Source organism: Ascochyta rabiei, chromosome 12 (genome assembly GCF_004011695.2).
Source record: "Ascochyta rabiei chromosome 12, complete sequence".
Classification (NCBI taxonomy): Eukaryota; Fungi; Ascomycota; class Dothideomycetes; order Pleosporales; family Didymellaceae; genus Ascochyta; species Ascochyta rabiei.
In genome coordinates, this window is record NC_082416.1 from 143,888 (window position 1) to 157,144 (window position 13,257).

The window sequence follows — 13,257 nt, forward strand, 5'->3', positions numbered from 1 at the left end:
AGCAGAGCAGCTCTGACTCGGCCACAGCACTACCTGGTAGCAACGCCTTTCCGCGCAAAGTACAGGCCTGATTGTTGTCCTTCGTCCGCGCGAGGACCGGCGCCTGAGCAGGCTGAGTCGCCGGATGCTGCGCGTCCGAGGCCTGGTGAAGTCGCAAGGATGGCGGACTGAGTCTGGCGACGTGGGGAGAGGACGAGGGCGACAGGATGGTGTGTAAGAGGAGGCTCAAACCCGAATGCCTTCGCGCTGCTGGTGCCAGCCTGAGTATCACCCCTCGTCCGCGCGGGTGGCCAGAGCCTGTGCTGGGCAGAGTCTCTGAGCGGCCGCGCGAAGAGGCCTTGTGAAGTTCGCAAGGATGGTGGACTGAGTCTGGCGACGGGCAGCGACAACAGTAAAACAGTCGACAAAAAACACAGCGTCTGGGAGTTGTGGTATAGACGACAAAGATCGTTGGAGGTCGTGGCGTTCTGCAGTCGGCGATGAGAGGCAAATGTCGCTGATGATGTTGTCGAGGCTCAAGTAAGGAGGCTGGGAACACACGGCCGCTTCGCGCAGGCACGTGATACCGCTAACCAAAATGAGATGCAATGCTTGGCATCGACAAAGAAACAACGACGCGTTTTTCATGTTCTTTTCCGCAGAGATGCTATCTCTTTGCCGAACCTTAACGGCTCCTCCCGCTCTTATAAAGATGCAGTTACAAAACGACTTGAACCAAGACCTTTGATCATGACTCCCCCCACAATACAAGCGCACCACAAGAAATCATCGCTTTATCTAGTGTCGTAAAGACCCTCTTCTCCTGAGGCTGTTTTCTCTGGTCTTGTCACTTCTGTTCAATCTCAAGCTTACTTAGATCACTTGAGTCTGCCTTCTGACCTTCGTTCTCATTCAAATTTCAACCACCATTGTCCATGTTTTTCCCGCTCGTTCTTTGGCTATCCCAGCTCTCCGTATTCGACTTTTCCTCTTCGCCTTAGCCTTCTGCGCTTTTGACATCATCTTTGTCTCGTTCTTCCTCTCTGATGTCCCCTTCCTCTTCACTTTTCGCATCCTTCTCTTCCTTGGCTCCTCCATCCCCTTCAGACGCTACTGCCCACCTTTTAGGATCGCAACAATATCTCCACTACTCGCAGCATGACTTGGGTCTGCATATTGTGACCTAAATCCACTCTTTGGCAAGGTCCCAGCTAGCGGATTATCCGGAAATTCTTGCTTCCATTGACCTGGGCGTGTTTGTCAACATGGTCATCTAGCCAAAGCCCAGCACGGTCAAAGCGGCCTTTCTCTTTCTTTTCTGATGTCGCAGCAGCGATCTCATCAGCAGCAGTCCAAAGGAGACAAGGCTTTCGCTTTTTTCGCCGTGATCAAAGTCACTGTTGCAGGCAGGCACGCGCCAAATTCGGCGCAGCTGGACCGGCCGCGCCTTGCACGCTTTCGCGAGATCCCAATTACTAGTGGAGCATGCGAAGGCAACGACACGTTAATGCATTGGAGTCCAAGTACACAGGGAAAAGCTGTTACCCAGGTCGTCGGTGATAGCTGGGTGAAATACCTGTGGCTACTGAAGCACAAATAAGTTTCTTGGGAAATCTTTTGCTACTCAGATGGTTTACTAGAGGACTGCATGATGAGGATCAAAGCGGAGCTTCCATCCAGGGCCTAGCGCTGTTGCAGCTAAAAGCCCAGGACCATTGACTAGTTGAGTGTAATTCTCAGTCAAAGGTAACTAAGTGGATGACATGTCAGCTCCACTAAAGCTTCCGTTTAAACAACTCTTAAGGGGTATCAGATATTTAATAACAGACTTGCTGTTCGTTGGTCTACAGGAGCGCACTCTTCGCCAATAACCCTACTAATTATACCAAGCCTGCTGCAATTAGGATGAATGTTCCAGACATTGGAGAAAAGGAGTCAGTACTAAGACGTGAGCTTGGAAATCTTTTCTATCAGCTCAGGTGACCAGTCCCGCATCAAGACGGTACCTTCAAGATCAAGATGGCTCGCTCTTTATAGAAATTATTCCCCTTTCAGATGACCCATCTTCAATCTCGTATGGATCATTTGTTCGGCGATACTGTAGCTCCCAACCGCTCTCACGGTGTGGGGTCAACATGCGGGCAGGCTCTGAGTCATCAATCAAAGTGGGCGCCACGTGTCGCAAGAACAGACGCATGGTTGGGAGCGTACCAGTAATGATGATGAGGCTGGCTTCAATCAGGCTAGTAAATAAGGTCAGAGACAAAACCAAAATCAGCGGAAGAGCTGGAAGGAAGCAGAGCATGGATGCGTGCTCAAAAGGGAATCTTACATCCACAGACTAGGGTACACCGTGTCCCAAGACGAATCTTTCGAAGTGAGCATTGGAGGAAGTAACGCGACGCGTACAGCACTCGTGACACATGTACTAGCTCACGAGTTAGTCTATGCACTCTATACGAGCCATAGCGCACTGTGAAACCTTACATGGAGCCGGCGCTGAAGAGCAGGATCAGCATGATCTTCCGGGATTTGACCATTTGCAGTGCCAAGACCATGGGGATAGGCAATATCAACACGATGATGTCCGTAATGATGTTGAGTACCCAAGTAGCGATATACAATGCCGCCTTGTTCAAACATAGTCCTTCTCTTACTGTGACATCTGTATTCTTCGTAAATGGTCTGCAGGCTGCAAGCAGCGAAACGACGATGCCAACACAGGATCCGATTACGACGAACATGGTCAAATATACGCTGATGCGAAACCCCTTCCCAGGGTTCAAGTTCAAATAAAAGCATAGAAATGATGGTTTCGCAAAAGCCAGCCCCGGTGAGTATAACACTGTCGTTGCCATGGTTATCTACAGTGATGGCTGTCAGCAAGTAGCGAAGCAGGTACTGATCGCTAGAAACTGACTTTGGCAACAGTGTTAAGTTGGTGACCGGTTAGCTCCCAAGCATGTATACCAATCAAGCCAGCGGAAGCTCTATCTGTAGTGCGTTGGTTAGTTTACGGCTTATGTTACAATGGACTATCTCCTTTGGTCGTGACTCACAGACGATGAGGACTTGGACGGGTATGGAGAAGATCTGTGCCATGACAATTGCGATTCGTCAGTTCAGAGAATAACGACGATCGTGGGCTTGATCAAGCACCCACCCACGCGAACAAGAGACACCCTGGTGAATGTGTTAAGTTGGGTTCAGCGCAATATCTTGGAGTCAAACCTACAATCTTCGGAAGCAATCTTTTTTACCAGCACCAGCTTCGTGTACGCTCTGATTGTTAACAGAGTCGTGGCAAGGATAATGCCAACAACACCAACCCAGGTGATGATCGCTTTTCCGCGTCGCTGCGGGTTCTCAAGGTCCACGATGTAGTCGGTCGGCGCAGGAAAAGTAGGCCTGTTGAGATCAGACATCGCTACGTGGGCAAATTTACTTCCAGAAAGCTTCCACAGAAAAGAATAATCAAAGAATTTAAGAAATTCAGCTTGAGAGACGGGGGCATTGGATTGTCTTTATTCTACTTCAGATCATAGGATTGAAAGCATAAAATTGGACGGGCAAGCGCAAAACAGGAGTCAATCAGCCATAACGATGCAGGATTGTCGATTTACCCAACTGCTTACCGTATTGCTGGAAGCCGCCAGGCATTGAGGCACAGTACATTACGTCCCACTATCCTAGATGTCACTTCTTGTAGACATTAGATGAGTCTCTGACACATAAGCTTGCACGATTTCGACTTTGCTTTGTTGGGTATATGCATGACACTTCCCTCTTCCCTCTTTTCTTGACTTTGCTGTTTCGATCATCTAGAATTTCTTGGTCTATAGATTGAGACAGCCTACTCTGCGGTAAAGCACCATGCGGTGGACCACCATAACGAGCGGAGTTGAACTACCTCTAATTAGATTTCTTCATGATTACTCGTTTACTGCAAAAATCGAAATGCTTCGGAAACTCCGGTGGACAAAGCATTGGGTTTCATCTGCCTTAAAGTCAGTAAGTGACTGAGGAGTGGGAAAATTGTTCTTCTACTGGTGTTCAACAGTACAAGCAAAAATTGCGCAACTACCAAGTACGGGATGTTGAGGTATGCCAGGGTTGCGGAAACGGTACTAGGAAGCCGAAGGGGACGAAGTGACCGGGTTGTGGGGCAAGGATGTGCTCTAGGCGCCATGATTGGCCAAGGTGCCTCCATCTACAGGATCAGATCCTTAGCGCGTAGTTCGGAGACCGGGGAGGCCCTAGGGTTTTCAGCCAATACAAAAAGTTCAGTTAACTGTTGTGCCTAGTCATACACATGCCACGCAAAGGAAACTAACGATCTGTTCGAGGAAGGACAGTGTAGCTTAAGAAGATGGTGAGAAAGATGAGAGGCCAAACTCTTTTGAGCGGGTCTTTTGACAGCCGCTGTCATTGTAAATGTGCCATCAGTGCAAGACCTACCATTAGACTAGTTATAGTGTCCCTAGAAATCACGGTATGTGCGTCTAAAGACACCCTTTGCTTGCGTTCTGTTAGCCCTGGTCCGCTGGTTCTGCCCATGTCACGCGAAGGAACGCTAAGGATCCGCTTAGAGGGAAGCACAGTGTGGCACTCACAATCCTTTCGCATTGCTGTCGCCAACTTAATCAACGTAGCCCCACTTCGCTCCATGGTCGTATGGTACCGCCGACATCAAGAGGCACAGGATGCTTTCGCGAAATACTGAACTTGGTCGATCCTCTGCGCTGACAATCAAATTTCGCTCATCCCGGCTGAAACAGCCCGTCATGCTTCGTTTAAACTTTGCTGTACTCGCTGCAGCACTTTTCAACGTATCACATGCTCAAAATCAGACTGATACTGAGTCCACTGTTCAGTTTCTCCTTCCCGGCTACTGCGTAAGTCACCCCTTACCTTGAATTACTGTTCTTATCTTCTACAGTGCACCGTTTTAACCCTCAGCGCTGTTTCCAAGCGTGTCACTTATCCCGGACAAGATGCATACGAAAGTAGTCTTGATTCGTACTTTGACGGAAAGAGCCGGTTGACGCCTAGCTGTATCGTGCAACCAAAGACCGCTGAAGAGGTCTCTACAACTGTGAAGGTTCTTACGACCGCAAATCTTCTCAAGCCTTGCCAATTTGCCATACGGTCTGGGGGTCATACTCCGATCCCAGGCTCCAACAATGTCGAAGATGGTGTGACCATTGATCTGCTGCACATGAACAGTACCACATACAACGCCAGTACCAAGATAGCAAGTATCTTACCAGCTGCGCGATGGGGTTCGGTGTACGAAGCTCTTGAGCCACTAGGTCGCATGGTAGCTGGTGGTCGCGGCTCTACTGTTGGTGTCGGAGGTTTTCTTCTGGGTGGCGGAATCTCACACTACGCCCCTCGTGTTGGACTGTCCTGCGACAACGTGATCAACTTCCAAATTGTCCTTGCTGATGGGCGCATCGTGAATAGTAACAAGAACACAAACGCGGACCTCTTTACCGCTCTCAAGGGTGGAAGCAGTAACTTCGGCATTGTGACCAGATACGATATGGAGACTTTCCCGAGCGAGAATTTGTGGGGAGGTATCGTCACCTATCCCGCATCGACCGCCGACCAGCATTTCAAAGCTCTTATCAACTTCGGTCTGAATCCAGAAAGAGATCCTAACGCCGCCTTAATCGTCTTCCAGGGCTACTCGACCGCCAGCCCCACTGACGTCGTACGGGCTGCTTTTGATTACACAAAGCCTGTGGCTCGTCCGGATGCTTACAAGGAATTCTTCGCCGTCGCCAACAATCTCAGCGACACCACAAAAATACAACCAATGAGTGCAATTGCCGCTGAATTTGGCAGTGATACGACTAAGAGGTCGGTCTCCCTATATTTCGTCGTCTCCGAAAGCCTATCACTGACCCATATGCTTCACAGGGTCCAATTCCGCACTCTTTCGTTCAAGATTGACCTCGCAACCCTCCAAGAGACTGCCCGGCTTTATAAAATCATGCTCACAGAGCTTCAAGCCAAGGCCTCTGGCCAGTGGCGCGTGTCCTGTCTACATCAAGTATGGTCCACAAGTTACACTGCAAACAGCACAGCCAGAGGTGGTAACGCTCTTGGGATGGAGCGCTACAGTGAGAACTTCATCATGTACCAGTCATATCTGTCTTGGTCCGAGGCCAAAGACGACGAACTCTTCATGAATCTCGGGGTCATGTTGACCGATGGCATTCAGAAGTTTGCGGCTGACAAGGGCACCGCTGTGGACTACCTCTACCTTAACTATGCTGATAAGGACCAAGATCCTCTTTCCGCTTATGGTGCTGACAAAGTGTCGTTCATGAAAATGGTCGCACAGAAGTATGATCCTCTTGGTGTCTATCAGAAATTACTTCCTGGAGGGTTCAAGATCTCTCGTCTGTAAGAAGTGACAGCCTTCACACTCGTGTAATTATTTTAAAACGCAAGACCCTTCAGTACCACACCGTTGAGCTAGGGCATACATATAACATAGTAAAACATTGCAAATACAGTGCTTGGCCTACGAAACACCCATCGCTGGCTTTTATGGGCAGAATTTTTTTCAAATCGTTGCTTTCTGAACCCTTGTTTGGACTGCTTGTCGCTTTTGAAGGTTCTCATGCGCCACAGGAACGACCTTGGAGCAAACAGAGCAGACTCCGGGACCATGTGTGATCCGTCTACTGAGTAGATCTCGACATAATGCTGCATTTCCATTAGAAAGCTTCCCAGCCATCCTTAAAGATGTATATTATTCTTTGCTCTCGGTCGTCACAGTTGTCTTGGAACCCACGTACCAGGGTCTGCACCCTCGGTACTTCAGTCTCGTGGTCCTTTCGAGACCTTCGTTTAACGAGCATCCAATCGCCTTTGTCATTGCGCAACAAGCTTTCAGGTTCAATGGTGTGACGCAAATACTCAAATTTGAGCTCAAGCTTTGAATAGCAAGCCTCGCATGCAAAATACTGTAGGGGCCCTGCGCCGTAGAAGTGAACTCAGCAGCGGGCTCTCTACTCTGCATCGTTGGGGAATTAATATAAGCACCTAAGATATTAGAATAGGCACTCTCATTGCTCTAATGTATTGGCAGATGGCTGCACAGGCAGTTTTAACAACAACTAAATAAGAGTGAAGGTACCTACATTTCTCCGCTTTATAGGATATCGCAAGAGGTAGAAGGGAAAATTGGGTTCCCAGCTAGGGAGCGAGGTTGAGATACTCCCATAACAGTCGCAATCTGGTTCCGCGCTCTACCAACACATGGTGATTGACAACGATCATAACCCGGGATCTGACCGTGATTGTTACGATCCAGGTCACTAAGCCCAAAAGATCTAGGCGGTGCGGAGAAGATTACTCCTAGAGAATCCTAAGCAAGCCTCTCAGATGGCACGTTGTCAGTGTGGGGTTGATAGTGGCGTACAGCCGGGTAACGTTGTTTTTGCATTGTTGAGTGGTCTGCACAATGCGCCGCGGCGGCCGTAAGTGCAATCAACGAGAGATTTCTTTAGGACAAGCTGGTCTGCAAGATTTCATTCATAGTCTTTTTTAATTGGAACAGGTTTTTCTTCGAACGCCTTGGGCAATTCTCTGGTATCGTTAATGACCCGGCATGGATCCAAGACCGTGGCCTTAAGCTCGATATCATACTTGATAGCCATGGCTTTTGAGTCGCCTGCTAGACCGTGCAGAGCATAGACTTTGTCACGTATGTCTATAGAGTGATATAGCTTAAGCAAAGTTGTAAGATCTTTGCCTCCCTCCTACTATGCTTTAGCTCTGATGATGACTGCAGCCGGACTGTCCAATACAGCCAGAGCATTGATTACATGTGTCGCACGCCCCCAATTTAGGATTACTTGAAGGTTATTAAGAAGCTGTTCCAGATTGTTCCATTCGAGACTTTAGTCCCCACACATAGTTGTCGCTCTTTTTGCAAGCATGATCTCTTGCACGATCCACTTCCTCGTCCAGTACTTGCGTCCGCACAAGGTCAGAACAGCACACGCTTGTTGAGCCTTGCAGCACTTGCCAAAGTTGGTGTTTCCGGGCTTGAACGGCTCACGTCGCTGCAAGTAACGTATTGTGAGATCGCTGTCATCGTTCGCAGCGCATAGACACACGTATACGCAATGAGCACTGCTGTATATCTGACGCATCAATTGTGCCTGTTGATTGCGCTCTCGGTTGTTACTTGATTGATAGAAAGGGCGTCTATCCATAACAACAAAGACTGCGGCTGACGGGGTAGGTGACCCCGTTGAGTTCGATCTCGTCGTATCGTTCAATAGGACCCCAGGAGTATGACAACGCGACGTAGGGAGTACTCTTATCACTCAGTGTACACTTACGTACGGTGCATTCGATAAGCTTTGAGTCGTGTTGAAGCTCTAGCTTGGTCAACCTGATCTCTCGATTTCTGAGTTGTATTGGCGCCGTGGCGTAAGGATCTCCCACGATTCGATCGAAGCACAGATTGGAATACCAGTGACAATCATGTCCAGCGGATGGATTATTTGTTCGAAGATTAATGCAGGTTGGGAGCTTACGCTGCAAGACACGAGACGGAACCTGACAGCAGGCGTAATAAGCGTTGTCACGGAGGCTGTGCATTAGGTACAGAGTCTCGAGACCCGAAGGCTGCCACATTACAGCCTGAAGAAAGCGATCTGGAACAAACCTTAGGCATTACCACTGTATAGACAGATAGTAGATCACAACAGCAGCACTATTGCCAGATTTTAGGCCTTTCCTGGTCCTTCACTCATACTTGATGAGTGACTTCCTAGCTGGAATTGCCTCGAGGTTACTGTGTACTTTGGTACATAATAGATAGCTAGCTGCTACAATAACGCAACCCTCTCTTAACTGTAGATAGACGATAGAGCAGCTATAAGCATTTCCAAGATAGTATACACCACTACACACAAACCCAGCAGTTAGAAAAACGAAGAAACGAAGCGTGCAGTGATTAGCTGATTAACCTACGCATTAACGTTATCCTTCCAAGACTTCTATGCACTTACATTAGTTGCGAATACACGACTGCCTTTTAGCTTCATTCCTCAGTGTTTTGTAATGGTTGAGTCGGCTATAACTATTCGTTCTATATTATTTTCAAGCACTCAAAGAATATGCGTGTGGAGTAAGACAGAGAAAGTGCAAGCAAGAGAGCACAAGTCTCGATCTTAGAACAGTAGCGTGCCACTCTCGGCTATGGGAAAGTGATAGCAAAGATCAAAATCTCTTGTTCTGATACTTCCAGCGCACCCTCACGTGCTAACCTTCTCAAAGCGCATCCCCTCGTTCAAATCGCAATGCTCCGCCTTCCAGCTATCCTTGAAGTAATACTCCCTCGGCGTCCAGGGTCCCGAGTTTCCACACTTTGGCATCTTGCTCAGACTGCTCTTGACGTAGGTACTGCTCAAGGGGCTGATGTTCAGAGGGTCCTTCTTCTCTTCCTCGGAGATGGAGGGGATGGCAGCCGTGTATCCGTTTTCATTCATGTGTTTGATTACGCGCGTGAAGAGGCGTGATGCAGTGTCGGAGCCCAGCGTCCATGAGGCGTTCCAGTAGCCGATGATCTGGCCCATGTTGGGCACGTTGGAGAGCATGGCGAAGCGCCACATGTACTCGCTGGGTACGTCGACTTTTTTGCCGTCGACGGCCAGATCGATACCGCCCAGGAACCGCAGGTTCAGCCCGGTGGCCGTGATGATGATGTCTGCGTCGAGCTTCTCGCCGCTGTTCAAAAGGATACCATCGCTGACGACGGACTTGATGGTGTCGGTTACGATGCTGGCTTGTCCGCTGTTGAAGCATTTGAAAAAGTCGCCGTCTGGGCACAGACACAGACGCTGTTCCCACGGGTTGTATCCTGGCTTGAAGTGTGGGTCGATGGGGAAGTCGGGGGGGAGTTGCTTTTTCGCGGCGCCCCGGATAAAAGCGGCGGCGCGATTGGGGAAGTGGATGCAGAAATAGTAGAGCAGGATTGGGACAAGTGTAAACTGGAAGCCTGTGACATGTGAGCGAGTGGTTCAGGCCGGAAGTTTGAGAGGGAAAGGCAACGTACGCTTCCACTTCAGCACCATCCACTGCGGCAGCAACCTCTGCCAGAGCGGCGGCGTCGAGTTGTTGCCTGGCTGCGGCAGTCCCATGATGTACGACGGGCTTCTCTGCAACTGCGTGACATGGCCGACCCCGCCGTCGACCAGCGCAGGAAGCAGCGTAATAGCGGTGGCGCCGCTCCCAATAACCACGACCTTCTTGCCCTTGTAGTCCAGATCCTCGGGCCAAAACTGCGGATGGATCGTCTGGCCCTTGAAGTTGTCTGCGAGCCCGGGGATGTGTGCAAACATGGGCTTCTCATAGCTGTAGTAGCCGGTGCCGAGAATCATCCACTTGGCCCAGTACACGACTCGTTTCTTCTCGCCCTCGCCGCGGCCAACGTCGACTTGCACCTGCCATCGCTGCTGCTCGGAGCGCCAGTCGGCCGAGGCGACTTTGCTGTTGTAGCGGATGCGCGGTGCAATGTCGAACTTCTGCACCGTCTCCTGCAGATATGCGAGGATGTTGTCGCCGGTGGCAATCGGATTCCGCGCCTTCCATGGGTTGAACTTGAAGCCCAGCGTGTGAAGGTCCGAGTCGGAGCGCACGCCAGGGTACTTGAACTGCGACCAGGTGCCGCCGAGCTCGTGGCGGCCTTCGAGCACGGCGTACGAAGAGGTGGGCAATTCGGTTTGTACGCGGTAGGCGGCGTTGACGCCAGAAATGCCTGCGCCGATGACGAGCACGTCGAGATGCGTTTCGTTGTCAGCATAGCCTGCTGTGTGGCTTGTTGTGGTGGTGGTGGTGGTGGCGTGGCGGTTCATGCTGGCCGTGTGAACCCCTGGTACCTGCTGACTGCTGGCGCAAGGTTTCGCAGACAATCTTCCAGGCGAGCTCGTGGTGAGAAGGATTGGGCAGTTGAAGTGTTACAGGAAATTGAAGTGTTACAGGCAACACTCGTTCAATGCGGTGCCAGGGAGGATCTGGAGCGTGGACTGGGAGGCACAGACCTAAGTATGTCGCACGACTCCGCACTCCGCAGCGCCCGACGCTATCGATCTTCACCTTTCTTGACCTTTTCCCACCGGCAGCACGCTCGTCCGCAGCCAAGGCCTCCGAGAGCGAGCGCCATCATTGGGTTGTCTTGCGCGCGTGCTGGCTCGACATGTTGTTCCACTCCGTCATCGCTCCATTTCTCTCGACATGTGTGCCTCGGCACGTCCAAATGAGGCAACGTGGCGCAGTGCTGGCCGCATTTGGCCTGGCTCGCAACACCAACACCATCGCCGCTGTCTCTACCCCACACACAATTCAGGACAAGAGAGCGAAGTCTAGCTGTGCCTAGGTCCGTGGCAATTGAAACCTCCGAGGCTCTCGCACGCTTTTGCGCTCTCGGCTGCCGAGCGAGACGCGCCACCACTGATCAGCCATCGTAGAGCACATAGTCTCCCAACGTACCACGGCATACGTGGTGCACATATTTCGAGGGTACACTTGCGACCATCATGGCGAAATATCCATCATTACAACAGTCGAATTTCCGATGCTAAGAGATATCATTGCGTGGCCATCGAGGCCTACTGGTTTGATAGAAAGTTTCTTCTTTAAAGACTTCCAACGTTATCCCCCACTCAACGCAAGTCGAATATATACAAGAAGTCCGTACCGCTCACAATCAGTTCTCACAGGAGTTTCCACCCCTACAAGTACCTCGCGAACCTAGTCCTGCTGACCCAACCAAGGGCAGGGACCTCGCGCTTGCTCATCTGCTTCACGCTCTCAGCGTAATCGCTGGTGCCCTTGCTAGGCTCCGCGTCTGCGCTCTTGCAAGTAGGCCGCGCACCGTTCTTGCCCAGCTTACCATCCACGGCGGCGAAGTGCTGCTTCTCTGATGTCGTGGCAACCATGTTGGTAGCAGCGTCCTCGGTCCATCCATTGATGAAGTCGCCGTGGCTGCACCACGCAGCACCGCACGCCAGCTTACCGGGGAACGTGCCAGACCAGCCGTTGGGCAGGACCTTGCGCAGGTCGTAGCGCACCGAGAAGCGCAGCTGCGGCATCGATTTCATGCCCGTGGGGCAGTAGTTTGCGGTGCCGTGCGACTTGGACTTGTACGCCGTCTCGAGCGTCTGCTCGTTGACGCACTGCGGGAAATAAAGGAGCTGCTGCAGGTGCGTCGAGCATGCCTTGGATGGAAAGCCGTTGCTGTCCAGTGCCGAGGCGTCGTCGCCTTCGCAGAACCACGTTGCTTTGGCGTCGGCCGGCATGGCGCTCGCGCTGGTTGCGGTAGCGTCGCCGGCGACCATCTTCACGTTCTGGGGGATCGCGACTTCAGCCGGCGTCTCGCCCAGGTTGTAGTACGCACTGAAGCGCATGACAGGGATGGGCTCGTAGGTCGAGCCATCGGCGGTGTAAAGCGGTGTGGGGATCCAGTACACGGAAAAGTCGTTGGGGTTCTGGGCGTTTGTGCAGCCGGCCTGGAGCTCGGCGGACGTGTTGGTGTTGGCTGTGACGGCGTCGGAGCCGAAGAAGGAGTGCAAGTGCGACTTGTCGTACGAGCCAGGAAACACAATGGGATCGACGTTCTTATACATGAAAGGAGAGGCGACGTTGACCTGAGTATAGGCGCTGGCGAGCTGGGCGAGCAGACCGGCGCTCAGAAGGAGGACGTTGGAAGGAGACATCCTGTGTCTGTTGTGTGAAACGAGTGTGATTACTGAAGGTAAAGAACGAAAGAGGTAGAGAGAATGGAATGAGTGAACTGCTGGAGACCTAAAACGCGTTCGCACCGTGAGTATTTATTCCTCAGATAGGCGCAGCAATGCATGCCGCTGCGCAGAAACATACTCTTCCTCTTTCGTGCAGCCTCTGCTAACTCGGTTTCAAGATGCTCGTCTGTCTTCTGTTAAAGCAACCATTCTGAGCCGCGTTGCCGCGCTACTTCGCCTCGCCTTGATTTCAGCACCGATTATAGAACCACAGCCTGCCTAAGAATGATCGTGCGGTGGAGACGGAGCATGAGTGCGGGACGCTGCTGCGATCCGCTTGCTCTGTGACAGGCGCGCTGATTGGCCAACGTTGCGGCTCAAAACACTAATTCCCGTGTTGACAGCACTGAAACACACCCATTCATTTTGTTCCAAACGCCAAGAAAGGGAAGCGGCAATGCCTTGTAAGGGTGCTTCTGTGGCTCAGTCATCTTCATAAGGCATATGC

At 51.2% G+C, this 13,257-nt stretch overlaps 5 protein-coding genes across 5 annotated transcripts, besides 1 other annotated feature; 1 reads left to right on the top strand and 4 right to left on the bottom strand.

Moving 5' to 3' along the window:
• Window positions 1-267: 267 nt before the first annotated feature.
• Window positions 268-627, bottom strand: EKO05_0007142 (uncharacterized protein; the record flags this gene model as incomplete). The annotated part of the gene is made up of 1 exon (XM_059636972.1): window positions 268-627. One exon carries the CDS (start codon window positions 625-627, stop codon window positions 268-270), a length of 360 nt encoding a protein of 119 aa, XP_059492955.1.
• A 1,366-nt stretch (window positions 628-1,993) lies between these two features.
• On the bottom strand, window positions 1,994-3,081 carry EKO05_0007143 (uncharacterized protein; the record flags this gene model as incomplete). Its single annotated transcript, XM_038944497.2, has 5 exons — window positions 1,994-2,222; window positions 2,312-2,407; window positions 2,467-2,843; window positions 2,900-2,973; window positions 3,039-3,081. 5 exons carry the CDS (start codon window positions 3,079-3,081, stop codon window positions 1,994-1,996), a joined length of 819 nt encoding a protein of 272 aa, XP_038792394.2.
• Window positions 3,082-4,682: 1,601 nt separating this feature from the next.
• Window positions 4,683-6,397, top strand: EKO05_0007144 (uncharacterized protein; the record flags this gene model as incomplete). Its single annotated transcript, XM_038944571.2, has 3 exons — window positions 4,683-4,874; window positions 4,919-5,844; window positions 5,905-6,397. 3 exons carry the CDS (start codon window positions 4,683-4,685, stop codon window positions 6,395-6,397), a joined length of 1,611 nt encoding a protein of 536 aa, XP_038792393.2.
• Window positions 6,398-9,266: 2,869 nt separating this feature from the next.
• EKO05_0007145 (uncharacterized protein) lies at window positions 9,267-10,865 on the bottom strand (the record flags this gene model as incomplete). The annotated part of the gene is made up of 2 exons (XM_038944560.1): window positions 9,267-10,009; window positions 10,067-10,865. 2 exons carry the CDS (start codon window positions 10,863-10,865, stop codon window positions 9,267-9,269), a joined length of 1,542 nt encoding a protein of 513 aa, XP_038792392.1.
• Window positions 10,824-10,861: a tandem repeat.
• An 876-nt stretch (window positions 10,866-11,741) lies between the features above and the next one.
• EKO05_0007146 (uncharacterized protein) lies at window positions 11,742-12,725 on the bottom strand (the record flags this gene model as incomplete). Its single annotated transcript, XM_038947611.1, has 1 exon — window positions 11,742-12,725. One exon carries the CDS (start codon window positions 12,723-12,725, stop codon window positions 11,742-11,744), a length of 984 nt encoding a protein of 327 aa, XP_038792391.1.
• Window positions 12,726-13,257: the final 532 nt, after the last annotated feature.